Genomic DNA, 20,526 nt, shown 5'->3' with positions numbered 1-20,526 from the left:
ACCGCCCTTATGGTCTCCTGTGTGTCTTTCACAGAGACCAGCAGTAATGCCACAGCCCAGATTGATGCTGGTGGTGACGGGAGATGATTTTGGATACTGTCCCAGGAGGAACCAGGGGATTGTGGACTGCTTTCAGGCTGGAGGAATTTCCAATGTGTCACTGCTGGTTAACGCATGTGCTGCCAGAGAGGCAGCAGATCTGGCTAAAAGGTAATGTAGGTGCTGATGAAATGCTGTTGTGTTGTATATGTAAAATCCTAACACACTTCGGATCTGCTAAAATTAGCTAGTGGTGCTTAACCTGTCCCTGTGAGCATTGGTTGTTTGGTGGTGCATTTTTCTTACTCCCTCACATAACTGGCCCAACAGCTATAGCATGATGTGACACTGAGAAAGCTCTAGCTCAGCTTCAGTTAAATTTCATAGTGTCTCATATGTTTTTTCTATCTAAAACAGTAAATCAAACATTTTCAGATGTCTAAATCAAAGGAGCAAAGGTTTGTTTGTACAGTATTATTTTACACCAGGGGTACACAACTGAATTAAATAGAAAAAGCCTTCCCTTACAGTGGTGGGTCTAAAAAATATGTAATGGATTTCCAGACAGTGGCACACACTCAAAGAAGAGGGCATATTTGGAAAACATGTAAAAAGATGTCAGATACAGACAGATGTCAGACACAGGAATGGCATGGAGAATCTGCTAAATTTTCAAAATAAAACAACCTGTGCAGCCTCCCAATCATAATGAAAATCAAAAATAAACACAATTAAAACAGACAAAAAAAGAATCCATTTAACTTCATAGCCTGTGATTGCAAATTTGGTTCCAGAAGTTGGCATCAGGAGTAATTATAATAGTTCGTGTGCATGTCCTTTAACATGGCATGTTATAATTCTAAACCATTTAGCTGTCCAAAAACTTAAGCAACATTTACACAAAGTGCAAAATAAAATGACAATTCTAAATCAATTAATATTGTAAACTATAAACCCACTGTAACCAAATGGCTATACATACAATACTTCAGTACAGTGCAATCAGTAACTCAATAAAGTGAAGAAATAAAATCCCTCCTGAAAAGCAATGGTTATTCTGACTGATTTTTGTCAGTAGGTTGGACACAAGCGCAAATTGGTGGCGCCCAATAAAGTCAAAAGGTTTCTAAACAAACACACAGCTTAATAAGACCAATTTACTTTCAATTTGTTTTAACTGTGCAAGTCGCATCAGATAAGTCAGCTTTCACTTTCAAATAAACCATAATGAAATGAATTTTCACAGATTGGATGTATTTACCTTGCTCCTTGAAGCAACAGCAAGTGAAACCTCTGGAAAATCCAGACCCTTACAAGCTAGCATTAGCAATCGAAGCTAGCAAATTAAATAGCAGTTTAAGAGTTGAACAGATTTTCTAATCCATCCATCCATCCATCCATTGTCTTCCGCTTATCCGGGGTCGGGTCGCAGGGGCAGCAGTCTAAGCAGGGATGCCCAGACTTCCCTCTCCCCAGACACTTCCTCCAGCTCTTCCGGGGGGACCCCAAGGCGTTCCCAGGCCAGCCGAGTGACATAGTCCCTCCAGCGTGTCCTGGGTCTTCCCCGGGGCCTCTTCCCGGTGGGACATGCCTGGAACACCCTCCCAGGAAGGCGTCCAGGAGGCATCCGGTAAAGATGCCCGAGCCACCTCAGCTGGCTCCTCTCGACGTGGAGGAGCAGCGGCTCTACTCTGAGCTCCTCCCGAGTGACAGAGCTCCTCACCCTATCTCTAAGGGAGCGCCCTGCCACCCTGCGGAGGAAACTCATTTCAGCTGCTTGTATCCGAGATCTTGTTCTTTCGGTCATGACCCAAAGTTCATGACCATAGGTGAGGGTGGGAACGTAGATTGACTGGTAAATCAAGAGCTTTGCCTTTCGGCTCAGCTCCTTCTTCACCACGACAGACCGGTTCAACGACCGCATTACTGCAACTGCCGCACCGATCCGCCTGTCAATCTCACGTTCCATCCTTCCCTCATTCGTGAACAAGACCCCAAGATACTTGAACTCCTCCACTTGAGGCAGGATCTCTCCTCCAACCCGGAGGGGGCAAGCCACCCTTTTCCGGTCGAGCGGTTCGATAGCCCCCAATGATTGATCAAAGACGAGGAAGACTATGTCGCCCGGACTGGCGTTACCGGGGCCCCACCCTGGAGCCAGGCCTGGGGTTGGGGCTCGCAGGCGAGCGCCTGGTGGCCGGGCCTTTGCCCACGGGGCACAGCCCGAAGGAGCGACGTGGGCCCGCCCTCCAGTAGGCCCATCACCCGCAGAGGGATCAGAAGGGGCCGATGCGGTGGGATTTGGGTGGCAGTCGTGGGCGGGGGCCCCGACAGCCCAATCCCTGGACTCAGAATCTGGCAATGGGGACATGGAATGTCACCTCGCTGGGAGGGAAGGAGCCCGAGCTAGTGGTTGAGCGGTACCGGCTAGAGATAGTCGGGCTCACCTCCACGCACAGTCTGGGTTCTGGAACCCAACTCCTTGAGAGCGGACTTTCTAATGTTTACTGTTACTTAGCAACCACTTCAGGCTTGGGAGAGCAAGGTCAGAATTGGTGACCGTAATTTTACATTTTGTTTGAATGGATGATTTAAGTAGTAGATATTCCAGAAATTGATTGCTGCCATACTCCTGGACCAAGTGAGGGAGTGAAACCAGCACATTGTTGTGGAAAATGTTTGAGGTGTGTGATTCCTTTTTCGGACCATGTGCGGAAATTAATTTTTTAAATTTTTTTTGTTACTGACAAGATGGGAGTAAAATTAGATGGTGTAAAAATAGTGTCTGTGATTTTGTAGAATTTCCACCAGGTTGTCAGAGATACTGCCATTGTTAACATTTTGAAACACAAATGCCGTTGAATAGACTGGCTGAGAAATGGTAAATCCCAGTCTGAAATCTGATCTGATTTTATTTTTTAATGATAGAGATCACTGCTTTTTCTTGTGTTTGTTTAATCTGGTTTGCCAAGTATTTTCCAGATTTGTTATGATGGTAAAAATTGTCTTGTCGACATCTATGTGTCAGGAATTGAGTTTTCTTATTCATAGTTTCATTTATTTGGTATTAATGGTTTCTTAGTTTGTTCTGCATTTCCTGTGTTTACTTGACTTACTTCGGGTTACTTGGTTCAAGGATTTCAAGATGTTTTTTTGTTGTTGTTGTTTTTTTGTAAACAGAAAATTTAATTATTCAACCTCTTAAAACTGCTTTTCCTGTTTCTCATAGAAGAGTTAGTGCTGACTTTGGGGAATCATTTATATCTAGGAAGGATGCCCACTCCTTTTTAATGATACTGTCAAACTCAGGGTCTTGGAGAAGAGATGTGTTAAAGCATCATCTGGTGTTCGGTTCATGTAGACTGGTTCTGTTAGTGTTATCGGGGCATGGTCAGTAACAATGATTGGGTGGATATTTGTTGTTGTATGTTAGATATAATTGAATTGCTGCTGAGGAAGAAGTCAATTTGTGACTATGAGTGGTCGACTGGTGAGATGTATAAATATTCTCTTGTTGCTGGATGCTGTAGTCGGCAAGTATTGACAAGACTAAGATAGCTCATGCATTGTTTTATTGTTTCTGTGGACTGCCAGATTCGCCTATTGTTTGAACTGTTAGTTCTGTCTATTGAGGGGTCAATGACTATAAAGTCTCCTCCTATTATGACTGGGTAATTGGAAATGTTTGACATGGAGGGAAAAAAAAATTATGAAAGAAGGATGGGTAATCAGTATTTCGGCTGTAAACATTACCGATTGTTGTTAGATTTTTTGTTTATTAGAATAAACACCCCTATTTGTTTTGTATTATTATGAACCGAGAATAACTGATTTAATTGTGATGTGTCCAATTTGTCATAATCTGATTCTGAAAGTATTCTGAAAGATTGTAATAAACATATATCTGCTTGTAGTTTGGCCAAGTGATTCAAAACTTGTTTTGCCTGAGAACAAATTCCACTAATATTCCATGTTACAAATTTGAGTGTATGTGTGTTTGTGCATGTGCATGTCTCTCTCTCTCTCTGTGTGTGTGTGTGTGTGTGTGTGTGTGTGAACAAAATGCAAAGGAGGGTGCTACACAAATCAAGAAACATACTGTGAAATACAGTGAGACATGGGTGTAATAATGAATAAATGATAATCCTTGTTGGATAGTTGGATATAGTAATTAATGTTTGATATTTGTGTCAATATATACAGCTTCGGAAACAATGAAGAGACCACTACAAAATTATTAGTAACTCTGATTTTACTATAGGTATGTGTTTGAGTAAAAAGAATATTTTTGTTTTCAAAGTCAAAGTCAAAGTCAGCTTTATTGTCAATTTTGCAGTATGTACAAGACAAACAGAGAATCGAAATTACGTTACTCTCAACCTCTGTGACGACCCAGCCCAGGGGAGCAGGGATGCAACATAAAAGAATACGAAAAAAAACAAACAAACCTTGTCTCCAAATCAAAATCACTCTCATCGAGGTACCAGAAGTCAACCACAAATTTATTACTGAACAAAAAGAGGCCTGATGTACAGGTGAACAGCTACAATAAAGAAAAGAAAAAGAAACACAAGAGTGCAAATATATTTACAGTGCAACGAAGTTAGTAAAGTAAAGTTAAAGTTAGTCTTTTCGAAAAACAAACCAACCACACCACACCACAAAGAGCTATACAACACACAAAGCTACAAAACACGATGTGGGGACAAGGCTTGTAGCAGGAAACGCCAGAACCAAACACCACTGCTGCCAGCTCGAGGTTCCACTGGCAACTGGGGAAGACTCTGGTTTAAACACTGGAGGCAGCTGCAGGGACAAATCAGATGACGCCATCTCGGAGGAGGCAGGACCAGCACAGCTAATACAAAAAGAGAGAACACTCACTAAAAATCAAAAATAGGGACCAAACAAAAAGGACAACACAGGGACAGCAACAAAGAACAGAACAATACGGCCAGGGCTGTAACACAAGACATATATTAAAAAGAAATAAATAAAAACTGTACAATATAAACAATGACACATTAAGAGAATGTAGTAGTGCAAATGTATATGGTAGTGCAAAAAGAAAGAAGAAAGAAGTTAGCTTACTGACTGGTGGTGATTAAAGTGTCTGTGTGAGAGTAAGGGGAGGGGGTTGTGTGTTTGTTTGGAGGAGGGGCAGAGCAGGGAGAGAGTTCAGCATCAGGGGGCAGAGCAGGGAGAGAGTTCAGCATCCTGACAGCCTGGTGGACGAAGCTGTCCCGCAGTCTGCTGTTCTTTGCCCATAGGCTCTGCAGTCTCCTACCTGATGGCAGCAGGCTGAAGAGGATCTGTGTGACGGGTGGTTGGGGTCTCTTGCAATGCAAAGGGCTTTGCGGGTGAGGCGAGAGGTGTAGAGTTCTTGGAGGGAGGGGAGGGAAGCACCGACAATCTTCTCAGCTGCTCTCACGATGCGCTGGAGGTTCTTCCTGCAGGACCTGAAGCAGGCGCCATACCACACGGTGATGTTGCTGGTCAGGACGCTCTCGATGGTGCCTTTGTAGAAGGTGTGCATGATGGGGGCCGGGGTTCTAGCTTTCCTCAGTTTGCGGAGGATGTAGAGGCGCTGGTTCGCTTTCTTGGCCAGCAATGTGGTCTTGGTGGTCCAGCAGAGGTCCTCAGTGACGTGCACCCCCAGGAATTTGGTGCTGCTTACCCTCTCCACCGTAGCACCATTGATGGTAAGAGGGGCATGCTGGGGGCGTCTTCTCCTGAAGTCCACAACAATCTCCTTCGTCTTTTCCACATTCAGAGAGAGATTGTTGTGTTCACACCACAAGGCCAGGCGGCTCACCTCGCTCCTGTAGTCTGTCTCGTCGTTGCTGATGAGACCCACCACAGTTGTGTCATTAACAAACTTGACGAGGAGGTTGGAGCTGCGCGACGGTGTGCAGTTGTGGGTCAGCAGAGTTAAGAGGAGGGGGCTCAGCACACATCCTTTGGGGCCCCCCGTGTTCAGTGGGGTGGTGCTGGATGTGTTCCTGCCGACCTGAACTGCTTGAGGTCTTTCAGTCAGGAAGTCCAGCACCCAGTTGCACAGTAAGGTGTGCCATCCCAGCTGGTCCAGTTTTGTAATGAGCTGTTGTGGGATGATTGTGTTGAATGCTGAGCTTAAGTCTATGAGCAGCATTCTGACGAGTCTTTTTTTGTCCAGATGTGTGGAGATGGTGTCATCGGTCGAGCGCTTGGGCCAATACGCAAACTGGAAGGGGTCCAGGGAGGGTGGGAGGACACTCTTGATGTGTTTCAACATTAGCCGTTCGAAGCACTTTATGAGGATGGCAGCGAGTGTTTTATTCTATAAACTACTAACAACATTTCTCCCAAATTACAAATAAAAATATTGTCATTTAGAATATTTATTTGCAGAAAATGACAAATGGTCAAAATAACAAAAAAGAGAGCAGTGTTTTCAGACCTCAAATACTGCAAAGAAAACAAGTTCAGTGTTTTTAAACAACACATACTGTTGTGTTTAATGTTTAAAGTTAGAAAGATTCAGTAATCCATACAGTTGTGTTCAAAATAATAGCAGTGTGCTTAAAAAGGTAAGTAAATGTCAAAATTATTCAAATAAATTGTATTTTAATGAACACAAATGCATTGGGGACACTGCACATTCTATTTCAAAGCCAGGAAACTGGAAAAAATAAGTCAAAAAGTATAATGTTCAAAAAAATAGCAGTGTTGACATTTGTCTTTACAAACACAAAAATGTACTGTATAAAGTAAGAAATGCTTGTCGATTCAACTTTCCTCAGAATCATAAATTAATATTTAGTTGTATAACCACAGTTCCTGATAACTGCTTCACATCTGTGGTGCATGGAGTCAACTAACTTCTGGCACTGGTCAACAGGTATTGCAGCCCAGGACAATTGTACTACATTCCAACATTCCTCTGCATTTCTTGGTTTTGTCTCATGAACAGCATTTTTTATGTTAGCCCATGAGTTTTCTATGGGATTAAGGTCCGGATTGTGCTGGCCTCTCCATTACTTGAATGCTGTTTGTCTGGAACCATGATTTTGCCCGCTTGCTGGTGTGTTTGGGGTCATTGTCTTGTTGAAACACCCATTTCAAAGGCATTTCCTCTTCAGCATACGGCAACATGACTTCTTCCAGTATTCTAATGTACTCTAACTAATCCATGATCCCTGGTATGCGATAAATAGGACCAACTCCATAGTATGAGAAACATCCCCGTATCATGATGCTTGCACCACCATGCTTCACTGTCTTCACTGTGTACTGTGGCTTGAATTCTGTGTTTGCAGGGCGTCTGACAGACTGTCTGTGGCCCTTAGACCCAAAAAGAACAATCTTACTCTTATCAGTCCACAAAATATTATGTCCTTTCTTTTCAGGCCAGTTTTCTTTGGCAAATTGCAACCGCTTCGCACATTTTTTTTTATTAACAATGCGACTTTACATAGACTTGGCTTCACATAGACGTCGTCCGATTGTCACAGTACTCACAGGCAACCTTAAATCTCTTAGATCCTCCTGGAGCTGATCATTGGCTGAGCCTTTGCCAGTTTGGTTATTCTCTGATCCATTTGAATAGTCACTTTCTTTTTCCTTTCCTTTCCACCTTTCTGGTTTTGGCTGCCATTTTAAAGCGTTTGATATAATTTTAGCTGAACAGCCTATAATTTTCTGCACTTCTTTATAGGTTTTCCCTTCTTTTATTAATTCCTTAATCAAAGAACGCTCTTCTTCTGAACTTGGACTGGCAGACTGGGGTGGTGGTCCCTCTATTCAAGAAGGGGGGTGCTCCAACTACAGGGGGATTACACTCCTCAGCCTCCCTGGTAAAGTCTATTCTAGGGTACTGGAGAGGAGAATTCGGCCTAAAGTCGAACCTCAGATTCAGGAGGAACAATGCGGTTTTCGTCCTGGTCGTGGAACACTGGACCAGCTCTACACCCTCCGCAGGGTGCTCGAGGGTTCGTGGGAGTTGCCCAACCAGTCCACATGTGTTTTGTGGACTTGGAGAAGGCATTTGACCGTGTCACTCGTGGCATTCTGTGGGAGGTGCTTCGGGAGTATTGAGTCCGGGGCCCTTTGCTACAGGCCGTCCGGTCTCTGTATGCCTCGAGCAGGAGCTTGGTTCGCATTGCCGGCAGTAATTCAGACTTGTTCCCAGTGCATGTTGGACTCAGGCAGGGCTGCCCTTTGTCACCGGTTCTGTTCATTATTTAATGACAGAATTTCTAGGCGCAGCCAAGAGCCGGAGGTAGTCTGGTTTGGGGACCACAGGATCTCATCTCCGCTTTTTGCGGATGATGTTGTCCTGTTGGCTTCTTCGAGCCAGGACCTCCAGCATGTGTTGGGGCGGTTTGCAGCTGAGTGCGAAGCGGCTGGGATGAGAATCAGCACCTCCAAGTCCGAGGCCATGGTTCTCGACCGGAAAAGGGCGGCTTGTCCACTCTGGGTTGGAAGAGAGCTCCTGCCTCAAGTGGAGGAGTTCAAGTATCTTGGGGTCTTGTTCATGAGTGAGGGAAGGATGGAGCGTGAGATTGACAGGTGGATCGGTGTGGCAGCTGCAGTAATGCGGCCGTTGAACCGGTCCGTCGTGTTGAAGAAGGAGCTGAGCCGAAAGGCAAAGCTCTCGATTTACCAGTCAATCTACGTTCCTACCCTCACCTATGGTCATGAACTTTGGGTCATGACCGAAAGAACAAGATCTCGGATACAAGCAGCTGAAATGAGTTTCCTCCGCAGGGTAGCGGGGCGCTCCTTTAGAGATAGGGTGAGGAGCTCTGTCACTCGGGAGGAGCTCATAGTAGAGCCGCTGCTCCTTCATGTCGAGAGGAGCCAGCTGAGGTGGTTCGGGCATCTTTACCGGATGCCTCCTGGACGCCTTCCTGGGAGGGTGTTCCGGGCAAGACCCAGGACACACTGGAGGGACTATGTCGCTCGGCTGGCCTGGGAATGCCTCAGGTCCCCCCGGAAGAGCTGGAGGAAGTGTCTGGGGGAGTTTGGGCTTCCCTGCTTAGACTGCTGCCCCCTGCGACCCGGCCCCGGATAAGCAGAAGAAAATGGATGGATAGGTACAATTAGGTGGTCAGAATCAGATACCTGCTTGAAACTGAAATTGTGTAACCATACCTGCATAGTATAAATACAAACATAAAAGGGCATACAAATTCAGCACTTTATTCAGTTTTTTAATGTATTCCTTGAAAGATATATCACTTATATAGTATGCTTCATTTGTGATTTGAACATCCTGACATTTTGTAAGAGAAGGAGATTAGGAAAATGGATGGGAGAGATAGTATGAATACGGTCATTGGCGTAGCATGTTTCTGTACCTCTTGGGTGTTGATATGCTTGACAGATTTGTAGCTTCTCCCTCTGTGTCGTACACTGAAATCCATGTGGCATATAGTACAAATAGCATGACCTTAACCGATTTTGCTCTTCATTAAGTATGACTATTTGGTGACATACAGTACTTGCACAAACTTTAGCCCTTTTTTTAGGGTTACTTCACCCCTCTAACATTCATCTGTCTTCTTTGTCTTCTTTTTCTTGTTTTTTATTGGTTAGTACCATTTGATTGAAGGATTCCTCGTCAGTAGATGTTACAGCAAATAACATCTATTGATGTGTTATACTGCCATCTGCTGCACCAAAAGGTTAAATATACAAGAGGTTTACAGGAAAACATTTAAATGGGAGAACAGAGGGAAAGAAGGGGAGATGGGAGGAAATGGGAGGGTTGACAAGTCTTTTTGTGATGCTGAAGCAGAATGAATGCTTTGTCTGAATTGCAGTATTACTTGAGGTACTTGCTGTATGCAATGTGTTCCGCACTAAATTGTGAATATGCAATAGATTTTTTTGAAAATGCAAAACACATTTATCATACACAGTAAAAATGTTCTTCTCTTGCTACATGCCCTGATTACCATGTTGTTTTTTTATGTAGTGTGTAATGACTGTTTATCTGATCTGAAAGCAGTGTTTAATTTTGAGCAGAGATAAAATGGTTTTAGGCCAGGCATGGGCAAACTACGGCCCGAGGGCCATATGCGGCCCGTTCCAAATTTTAATCCGGCCCGCCCAACTTGTAGAAATCATATTAATAAACCTTGTTAATGTTTTATTTTCCCTGCAATTCTGGCTTTTCGCCAATAGATGGCGCACTCTAGATACATTGAGCTTTGTTGAGGTGCGGCGTATTACTCCACGTTTGCGCTTTACTCTTCGACCCTCAGCCCTTCTGTAAAGATGAGCGGAGCTAAGAAAAGAAAAGTGGACAGAGAATGTCCAGTTTTTAATAAGGAGTGGACAACTAAATATTTTCAACTGAACACCGATCAGCTGCTGTATGCCTGATATGCCAAGAGACTGTGGCGGTGTTTAAAGAATATGATACAGCAAGAAAACTGACTCCAGACTTTGATGCGCTGGATAAAAAGGGAGACCAACAACACTGTTCCCACTGAAATTAAAAGTACGTTTCTCCGTTGTGTTATGTAAAAAATGCATCTGAAAATAATTTCTTCAATAAGCCTTACATGTTACATGTCCTGTCTGTTAAGGGATGCACATATGTGGTGCTCAGGTGTACGTTCTCAAAACCGAGTTCGCAAATGCAGCGCGATCAAATATAACGCGCTCCACATACTGGCGCGCTGTCACTGTTCCGTCCTCGCGCTGCTCGTTGAGTTTTGGCATTAGGGATGATTGAATAGAAGGAGAGGACAAGTAGACCTGCATCTCCTACCGTTTTTTAAATAAAGACAGTCAGGAGGAGAGTGATGATAATGATATCCTGAAGGATAACACAATTTTCAGTGCTTTAAAATAATAAAAAAATATTTGATTCATTTAATTTTCAGTGTTTTAAGAGTCGTTTCAATAAATAGCTAAATTCTGTGGGACTTCAAAGACATATTTAGTTGTAATGCTTTTGTTCATTTTCAATTGAAATTAAATTACATGTTTTCTACATGTCCCGTGATATTTTATTTTCTCTTATGAAGTGGATACCAAAACACTCCATCCATCTGCTCCTGGTCCGGCCCCCCAGTCAAATTTTAGAACCCTTTGTGGCCCACAAGTGAAAAAGTTTGCCCACCCCTGTTTTAGGCGATTGTTTGAGGAGTCAGAGGTTTTGTGAATGTAGATGAAGATTGAGTTTTGAGACAAGGGTGAAAGGTTCCACGAAATGCGTCTTAGTAATTGCAAAAAGTTCAATAAAACATAGAACACGTAACACGCAGGTCAGTGCACTCCCTGGTACACATTTGTGATTTCTTGACACACACACAAACACCCATGTAGACTTCCCATTGGACAGAACGCCTTAACCATAACTGTGACATTTCTAATTCTACAGTTCCATTTTATTCAGTTCCTTCTCTCCCTACTACAATTGTATTTGTTTATTAAAGGTCCCACGTTAAACTCATGTTCATTTTTGGTTTATATTGGGTGTCTGTTTGAAAATGTTTGCATGCTTCAATGTCTAAAAAAACTGTATTTTTCTCATTCTGTCTGTTGCTACAGCACATGTACTACCCTCTTTCTGAAATGTTCTGTTTTCGTGCCTGTCTCTTTAAGGCCGCTGAAAAGCCCAGTCTGTTCTGATTGGTCAGCTCTCACAGCCCTGACCAGGCACAGTCCTCAGCGTTTCCACATCAGCCCTGGTGGTGTTTTTGCAACCACAGACCTGCTGGGTATATGGCTGAGGGCAGTGACTGTATAGCTGTGACATCACAACCTTTTGGAAGTCCTGACAGCTAGTTTGAGGCACAGTTGCTGAATATGGGCTATGTGTCTGGGTCAATAGAACATTTTTATACTGTCAAAAAATCAAAAAAGATAAGATCACATTTGCTGCTCTTAAGGTAACAAGTACAATTAAAATTTTATGCAGTGGAGTTTATTCAGGAGTTTGCTCATGTTTCTCACAATACACTATAAGCACCAGTGTATTTATGTATCAATGTATCAAGCATTAGGTTCTTGCGAAAGCATTATGTGGATGTCAAGTTTTTTGAGGTGGTTGCTAAAGGGTTCCAAGGTGGTTGTGAGGATTTTTCACTAAACACACTTGTCAGAAATTGTCAGCCAACATTACATGATATTACAGCATCTTCTCTTTTCTGGTCAGGCACAACATCCCCATCGGTCTCCATGCCAACCTATCAGAGGGCATTCCAACATGTCAGAGTCTTCAGCAGGCCTCCACGCTGATAAACCACAGTGGCTTCTTCCATGGGAAAGTGGGCTTCCGTCAGGCCCTGGAGAGAGGTCAGCTCAGCATGAAGCAGGTACACTGCTCCAAAGCCCTAGTCATGTTATACACATATATTAATGAACCCATAGACCCACACCTGAATTATTGAGATTTGGGTTGAAGTTTGTTAATGCTCATGTTTATTCATAAAGAAATGCAACCAAATTAATAATATAAATACAAAATAGAAACTGACATTTATCTGCCAATATGACAATATACCGGACTTGTACATCCATAAAAAAAATAAAATCACTGTTCACTGTTCTGCAGTTAATCCACCAGACTTGCTCAGTCTTTAGAAAGAAGAAAATAGAAATTAAAAACAACAACAACAGTAACATGCTAGCTACAGGAAACCATCCCCCTGAAAAGAACACTGTGAAGAACCATCAACTGGTCGACAACCTCAATGTGTTTTACTGCTGGTTTGCTAAACCCACATTCACACCTTACCCATTGCAACTAAGACATCACACCAGCAACTTCACCACTTGCCAGCCTGATTTGCATCAAGTTGACACTGTCCCATTCACCAATCGATATTTGCTCTATGCTGTGTGGCTTAGGAGGTAGGGTGGTCGTCCACTTATTAGATAGTCACTTGTCAGAAGGTCGCTGATTCGATCCCTGGCCCCTGTGAGTGTGTTAATGCTCATTATGAGCAGGTGGCCTAGCTACCATGTGCGAATGCGTGAATGCAGGCTTGTGTTGTTGAATTGTCAGAAGAAGTCAGCATTGGCTGGCAAACTTGATCATTTTGTTGTACAAACATGCAAGTTGGGTTAAACAACACAAGAAAAGGGCAACCGGTCTAGAGCCAGGTTCTAGTCTTACTTAATTGGTTATTTGGCTTTTCTAGGTTACCTTGTCAGACATACACAAGCTCTAAGATCCCAGGGGTTGTTTTTGTTTCATAAATCCCTTTGAAGCTATTTCACTTCATACTTAGGTGTTGCCTAGTTAAGGTGTGTGGGCATGACACCAAGATAATGGCTGGTCGTGGGATGGAGGTTTTGGACAAAGAGAGATTTGACATTCAAATCTTCCTTATGCCTGGTTCATTTCTGAAACCAATGAACACATTAAGACAGTGGTGGTACTGCTGAGGAGACTTGTCTTCCATGTTTTATTGCAATATTGGCAGCCCATCTGCAGCAATGAAGCTGCTGACATCATGACTAAATGACACCTTTCTCAGGTAGATTTTATTGTCACCTGTAGCATTTGAGATTGTTTGAAGGCAGTAGTCAATGTCTCTCAGATAGATGGAGGCATCTTGAGACCCTCCTAGATCAGGTGCAAAACGTTTTATGTAGCGAGAGGTCTTATGCAGGTGTCTATCAGAGGGACTCTGTATTGAGTAGGTACCTGAATGCTGATATGTTCGCTAAGGGAAAGGTACCCTAACCTGATCAGGTGGGGCCCAACTGTCAGCAGGAAAGGTTGTGAGGTAAAGCCCAGTAAGAAAGTGGGCTTTCTTTCTAAAAGCCTTGTAAAAGTACTCTGGTCCATTTCTACCTAGCTCAAGACAACATAATGCATCTCTTTTAGCATCTGCCTCCTGAACTAATTCTTCTTCTTTGAGTTCCTCTGACTGAGGGGACTCTTTGAATCGATGTCCCTTGTCCTATTTGCTGTTGCAGATCTTGCAGCATTACTGCAGCTTAGATCACATTCTAGGAGAATTTGTTCGAACTTCTTGTACTTTTATTTTAGCTTAACTTCCTCTTCTTCTTCTGAAGACTCACTATCCTCTTTATGAGATGTTGCCTTGAGCCTTGAGCTCTTAAGTGCACATTTCTGCTCTGGCTAAAGACTGTTTAGACTTAACCTGCTGTTTTGTCACCTTTGTGTAGTCATCCAGCTACTCTTTTGTGAGTACCACCAATCTCTGAGAGCACTTCTTCAAGTGCAAAGGGCTCAGTATACCGGCTTGCCTGCTCGACCAGACAATGATTCTTTGGTCATATCCTCAAAATGTCTGAATTACTTCTGTATCAGTAGTTTGCTTACTGAATTTGACTTCTTGTATTCTGGTAACCCATGGGAACCAGCCAAGCCATCAGGGAAACTGATCCCCATTACCGCTGAGGGAAAGCTGGTCATCGCGAAGGTGATCAGAAAGGCTCACCAGTCAAGCAGCCCTTAGGCTAAAACCCAAAGACACCAAACAGGAGGAATCTTCAGTTCAAATTTGACCCTCTCTGCTTTGCTCTTAATCCTCCTATTAAATATAGGAAAATTTAATTCTTGGCTCCTCGTCCTCTGGATTGTCAAAGTATCCAAATGAGAAAACTAGGAGTGTGTTATGCCTGTGAATATTCTCATTCATCCAGGTCATTGTAAGCTTTAGGGCATTCAATCGTTTGCAACTGGACCTTGTCAGTTTGTCTTTTTCAACCTTGACATAGATGGCTTCTCTTACTCCTCTTTCAAACCATCTGTCTTCTCTGTCCAGAATATGCACATTTTTATCCTCAAAGGAGTGTGCTTCCTCCTTGAGATGCAGGTAAACAGCTGAGTCCAGCCCTGAAGAGTTAGCCCTTCTGTGTTGTGCCATGCGTCTGCTCAGTGGCTGTTTGGTTTCCCCAATATACAAGTCTGTGCATTCCTCACTGCACTGGACTGCATACACCAGATCGTTTTTCTGAGTGTGAGGTGTCCGGTCTTTTGGGGTGCACCAGCCACTGAGCAGACGCATGGCACAACACAGAAGGGCTAAATCTTCAGGGCTGGACTCAGCTGTTTACCTGCATCTCAAGGAGGAAGCACACTCCTTTGAGGATAAAAATGTGCATATTCTGGACAGAGAAGACAGATGGTTTGAAAGAGGAGTAAGAGAAGCCATCTATGTCAAGGTTGAAAAACCATCTCTGAACAGAGGGGGAGGTCTAAGACACCACCTACCTCCCACATATAATGCTGTCCTTTCATCTCTCCCTAAGAGATTCAAAGATTTAGCCTCTGAAAACAAACAACAAAGCCATTCACACATGGCTCCAGGAGCCTCCCAATGACAACAATGGGACACTAACAAGGCTAACGACTGTCGTTAACACCAAAGGGTTGCACCCCACCCCGCCTTAATGGGGGGATCGCTTGCTTCACAATAGAGTGATACCATTCTTGTTTTTGTGGGTTGGTCTCACTCAGGGGATAAATACTTGAACCTAACACCATTGCATTGGACTAGAGCTGTCCTATCTAGTCTGGTTGCGCACAAACTGATGAAGCCTGCTCAGATGAGAGGCGAAACGTCTTCTAAGACAAACTGACGAGGTCCAGTTGCGAACGATTGAATGCCCTAAAGCTAGGAGTGTGTTAATTTCAGAGAGCCATCTAAGTAATGTATGTGTGGTTATAAAGTCATTTTGTGAACAATATGTAAAACCTGTGTATGCTTCTTTTATTTTATATTGATGTTTATGTTAGTTAGACTAAGGAGGGGGTCTATGTACTATGTATGTATTAAGGAAGTTAACTCCCTTAAGCATTAGCAGGCAAATAGTCTGATCTTTCACTAGAATATGGGAGGTTATTGGTTGTCTATAAAGAGGCTTGTCCTGATTAGCTTAATAAGGTTCAACTAGTGACGAGAGACAAGGAAATGCTAATTAAGAAAATAAGGCTGATAGATATTTTAAACCATAAATAAGAAAATCAAACTGTTTGAAGTGACCAGTTAAGGTACTGTGACTGATTATGCAGTATAAATGTGCAATTAATGTAGAATTAGATTATTGTTATTTACATCTACATCTTGAACATAACAGGTATAGTTAATTTAAACACAAGATACTTGTGCTCAAAAAGAGGATTCATTCTCAGTGAAGAACCTTGGAGCTCTAATCTGCCTCTATACCTGCCAAAGAGCAGTGATTCCTAACACGTCTCTGGGGGTCATCAGGTGGAAACCTCCCTTCAACAGTGTTTCGCCTACTTAGTCCCACTACACCTCCAGGAGGTTAGGCAGTGAACTCCGGCGTCCCAGAGTCACCCCCCCTAGTGCCAGTTCACACTGCTCCTACACAATCCAAACAGCACCGCCACGTTCAACTGACCCAGAGATGCTCCAGGTAGTGGCCAGTACCGATGCTACCATTTAACTATTGCTAATGCTAATGCTAACCGCTAGGAAGAACAGAAGAAGACAATACAGTTCCGATGCTACCATTTAGCTAATGTTACGTGCTAACCGCTACCTGCTAAGAGGAACAGAAGAAGACAATAAAGCTAGATTCACCTATACTGTTAATGTTAATTGCTAGCTACCAATACTAACTGCTAAGATACTATCATACTCTCACCGCTTTAGCTATTGTTAGCTGCTACAATGCTACCACAGGCCTAGATGCCACATGTAACTGCCGATTGCCACACTACCATCATCTACCCCTGCCTCTCACCAACTGCACCAAGAAAAAGCGGGGTGGGAATACAAACCCTGGTTCGGGTAGGGGATAGAAAATAAAGAGGTAGAGTCAAAAGATGAAAGTAGGGATTGGATACAGACCCTTGTTCGGGTAGGGGGTGGAAAATTTAGAGGGTGCTGAAGGTGGAGGCCTAAACCACAGACTAGATTTAACAGCCTCTTCTAACATTTCCTTCAAGAAGCAGCAAACCCTACCATTTACTTCAAAAAGCAAACAGAGCAGGAAAACAAACCCTAACATTTCCTTCAAGAAGCAAACAAAACAGGAAAACAACCAAAAAGATCAAAAAACAAGCCAACTCTGTATCTTACCACGCAAACTCACCTGAACAGGCCGCATGGTCCCAAAGAGAGACTCTAGCTGGCCACACCCCCACCTTATCTAAACTTCCTGGTTCTCTTCCTATTGGCAGAGCGAGAAGATGGGGCGGGGAAAGCAGAGCAGAGGAGAGGTGTCTTGTTCAGACTTTAACCTCTTCTCTTGCCGGGTTAGGCATGCATGTCCTCTGCCCCCCCCCCCCCCCCCCCCCCCCCCCCCCCCCCTCATCTGACATCTCCCTCACTGTCTTTCTTAAATTTTGCCCATGCACTCCCAGCTCCCTCAACAGTGAAACAGCTGACCCTGCAACAAAACCTCTACACCCCACTTCAACCGGACAGACCCTGGTCTTCCATCCCCTCTGCTCAGATTCTGTCTTTAAATCTGCATACTTAGTCTTCTTCCTTTCATAAGCTGCCTCCACTGAATTTTCCCAAGGGACTGTTAACTCAATAAAATACACAGTCTTTTTACTCATGGACCATAAGACAATGTCCGGCCTCAGATTACTATAAACTATTTCCTGGGGCACAACTAGCTTTCCTCCCAAGTCGATATGCATTTGCCAATCATCAGCCCCTACCAGGCAGCCACCTACCTGCTTTCTCCCTGACTTAGCAGCTCTATTTTTCTCCCCCTCTCGAACAAACTGCACATCTAACCTCTCCTTTCTAGAACTTCCAGAATTCACCTGCTTCCTTCTCTCCTCAATGCCTGCGGCTAAGCTTCTCAGCACCTGATTATGCCGCCATGTATACCGGCCTTGTGATAAGCTAATTCTACAACCTGACAAAATGTGCTTTAAACTTGCTGTACCTGAGCAGAGTGGGCACGATTGATCGCCCTGTACCCAGAGACTTAGGTTCTGCGGGGTTGGCAACACATCGTATGTCGCCCCTATCAAATATTTAATACGCCCTTCCTCCATATTCCACAGGTCCCTCCAACTAAGTTTCCTCTTCTCAACACCTTCCCAATTCAACCATTGTCCCTGTTTGGCTTGACCAACTGCTTTTGCCCCTCTTAACACCTCCTCCTGCCTACGCACCTGTTCCACTACAAGCTTTCTTTTCTCCTTTAGACCTGCTTTATTCCACACTGGTTTGCCTGGGCCAAGCCCCAAGCCTCCCCGGCCAAATTGAACATTTCCTACTATTTCTGCATGCCTAAGAGCTGCCTCTGCCTCCTGCACTGCTGCCCTTGGGTTCCATTTCCTCCCCCCAGAAGGATTCGGAACCACATTGCTAACTAACATGTCCTTACTCCCAGATAATAAAAGTTCTGTCCTAACCTTAGTGCATTTAAACTCCTCTGTTAGACTGGATACTGGCAGCTGAAGCATTCCTTTCCCATAGGTATATATATATTTTACTGGGAAGGCCATTGAGAGCAACCTATCTTTTATAATGACACCCTGATGATAACAAAATACATCTAAAAATTACAGTACATATAAAACAAAACTAAGTTACAATACAATAGTTGAAGTCAGTTTTCAAAGATTGAAGCAAAATACAGTTAAACACAGTTTTTCTCAACTCCTAACATTTACTCTTAGTGAACATTCCTCATCTTAGGTCTGTTACAATCACTACTTTCATTTTAAGAATGTGAAATGTCAGAATAAGAGTAGAGAAGATGATGTATTTCAGCTGTTATTCTTTTCATAACATTCACGGTGGGTCAGAAGTTTACATACATTTGATTATTGGTATCATTGCCTTTGAAATGTTTCACTTCGGTCAAACGTTTCAGATAGCCTTCCACAAACTTCCACAAAATTTCAGCAATTCACAATGAGTTGCTGAAATTTTGGCCCATTTCTCCTAACAAAACTGGTGTAACTGAGCTAAGTTTGTCGGCTTCCTTTGTTGTTTACGCTTTTGGTTGGGGATTTGTGATGGCCACTCCAATACCTTGACTTTTTTGACTGACTTTAGCTGACAACTTTTGCGACACCTTTGGAAATATACTTGGGGTCATTGTCCAGGCCTGATGTCTTAAAATGTTGCTTCAATAGAGCCACATAATTTTCCTTTCTCATGAAGTCATCTATTTTGTGAGGTGCATCAGCGCCTCCTGCAGCAAATCTCCCCAACAACATGCTGCCACCCCCACGCTTCACACTTGGAATGTTGGTCTGCCTAAGCATACGTATTGCCTGCAAGGGATGGCTTGCAAGCCTACACCTATTTTCCTCCAAACAAAACAATGGTCATAATGAAAAAACAGCTCAATTTATGTTTCATCAGAACAGAGGACATTTCTCCAAAAAGTAAGATCTTTGTCCATTTGCAATGGTCTGTCATTTTTATGGTGGTTTTCGAACAGTGGCTCCTGCCCTGCTGAGTGGCCTTTTCAGGTTATGTCAATATACTGGATATTTACTGTGGATATGAATACTTCTCTCCCAGTTTCCTCCAATGTCTTCACAAAGTCATTTGCTGCTGTTTTGGGATTTATTTGCACTTTGCATGCCTACGTATGTTCATTCACATGAACATGACATGAAATCTGTGGATTTGTTGAGTGTTAATGACTTCTACCCACACTACCTGTCAAAGAAGGAAAGAAGCCATGTTAATAACATGCCTTGGTAGGACATGAATGCATTCAAATGAAGAGGGAGAGAAGAACAGAGGAGCTTTGTGTGTCATTGGAAGTCCCCCAGTAGTCTAATCCTATGGTAGCATAACTAGGGGCTGGTCCAAGGCAAGCCTGAGCCAGCCCTAACTGTAAGCTTTATCAAAAAGGAAAGTTTTAAGCCTACTCTTAAATGTAGAGAGAGTGTCTGCCTAGAGATGGTGTCACAGGAGAGGAGTTTGATAACTAAAGGCTCTGGCTCCTGTTCAGGTTTTAGAGACTTTAGGAACCACCAGCAAGCCTGCATTCTGGGATCGCAAAGTTCTACTGGGGTAATAGGGTACTATAAGTTCTTTAAGATAAGATTGTGCCTTCCAGACAATGACTGGAAGATGGTTCCACAGGAGAGGAGTTTGATAGCTAAAGGCGCAGTGTTTTACTGGCACAATAGGATAATATGAGCTCTTTAATATGGTGTCTTACCATTTAATGCTTTATAGGTAAGGAGAAGGATTTTAAATTCTATATTGGATTTTACAGGGAGCCAGTGCAGAGTGGCTAATACCAGAGAAATGTGATCTCTTTACTCGGTTTTGTCAGAACACGTGCTACAACATTCTGGATTAGCTTTCTAAGGACAGTAAAACACAGCAATTCATTTTCAAATTAAGCAAATAAGGGTTCTGAATTAGTCACAGTTTCTGGACTCTTGCATCAAACTGAAAAAATATTTTTAGGTTGTAGTTAATTTAGGAGTGTTGCAACAACTAGCACTGATTTCTCTACAATTTGAGTCATTATGGCAGCACACAAGGGGCAGCTTGTTACGGCAGCTCCAACCGCTTTTCTTTGTTTGACTGTTTCCTTGCG

At 43.3% G+C, this 20,526-nt stretch overlaps 1 protein-coding gene across 2 annotated transcripts in view; it reads left to right on the top strand.

The window, feature by feature from the left end:
* Positions 1–20,526, top strand: part of ydjc (YdjC chitooligosaccharide deacetylase homolog) — a 45,499-nt gene that overhangs the window by 11,545 nt on the left and 13,428 nt on the right. For both annotated transcript variants that reach the window (XM_041936281.1, XM_041936280.1), the window contains exons 2-3: positions 35–210; positions 12,194–12,353. In XM_041936281.1, coding sequence (XP_041792215.1) covers positions 47–210; positions 12,194–12,353 — 324 coding nt within the window. In that variant the 5' untranslated portion in view covers positions 35–46. The remainder of the gene's footprint in view (positions 1–34; positions 211–12,193; positions 12,354–20,526) is intronic.

The sequence above is a fragment of the Chelmon rostratus genome, chromosome 5 (assembly GCF_017976325.1).
Source record: "Chelmon rostratus isolate fCheRos1 chromosome 5, fCheRos1.pri, whole genome shotgun sequence".
NCBI classification, from domain to species: domain Eukaryota; kingdom Metazoa; phylum Chordata; class Actinopteri; order Chaetodontiformes; family Chaetodontidae; genus Chelmon; species Chelmon rostratus.
This window is presented reverse-complemented; position numbering and strand designations above follow the sequence as displayed.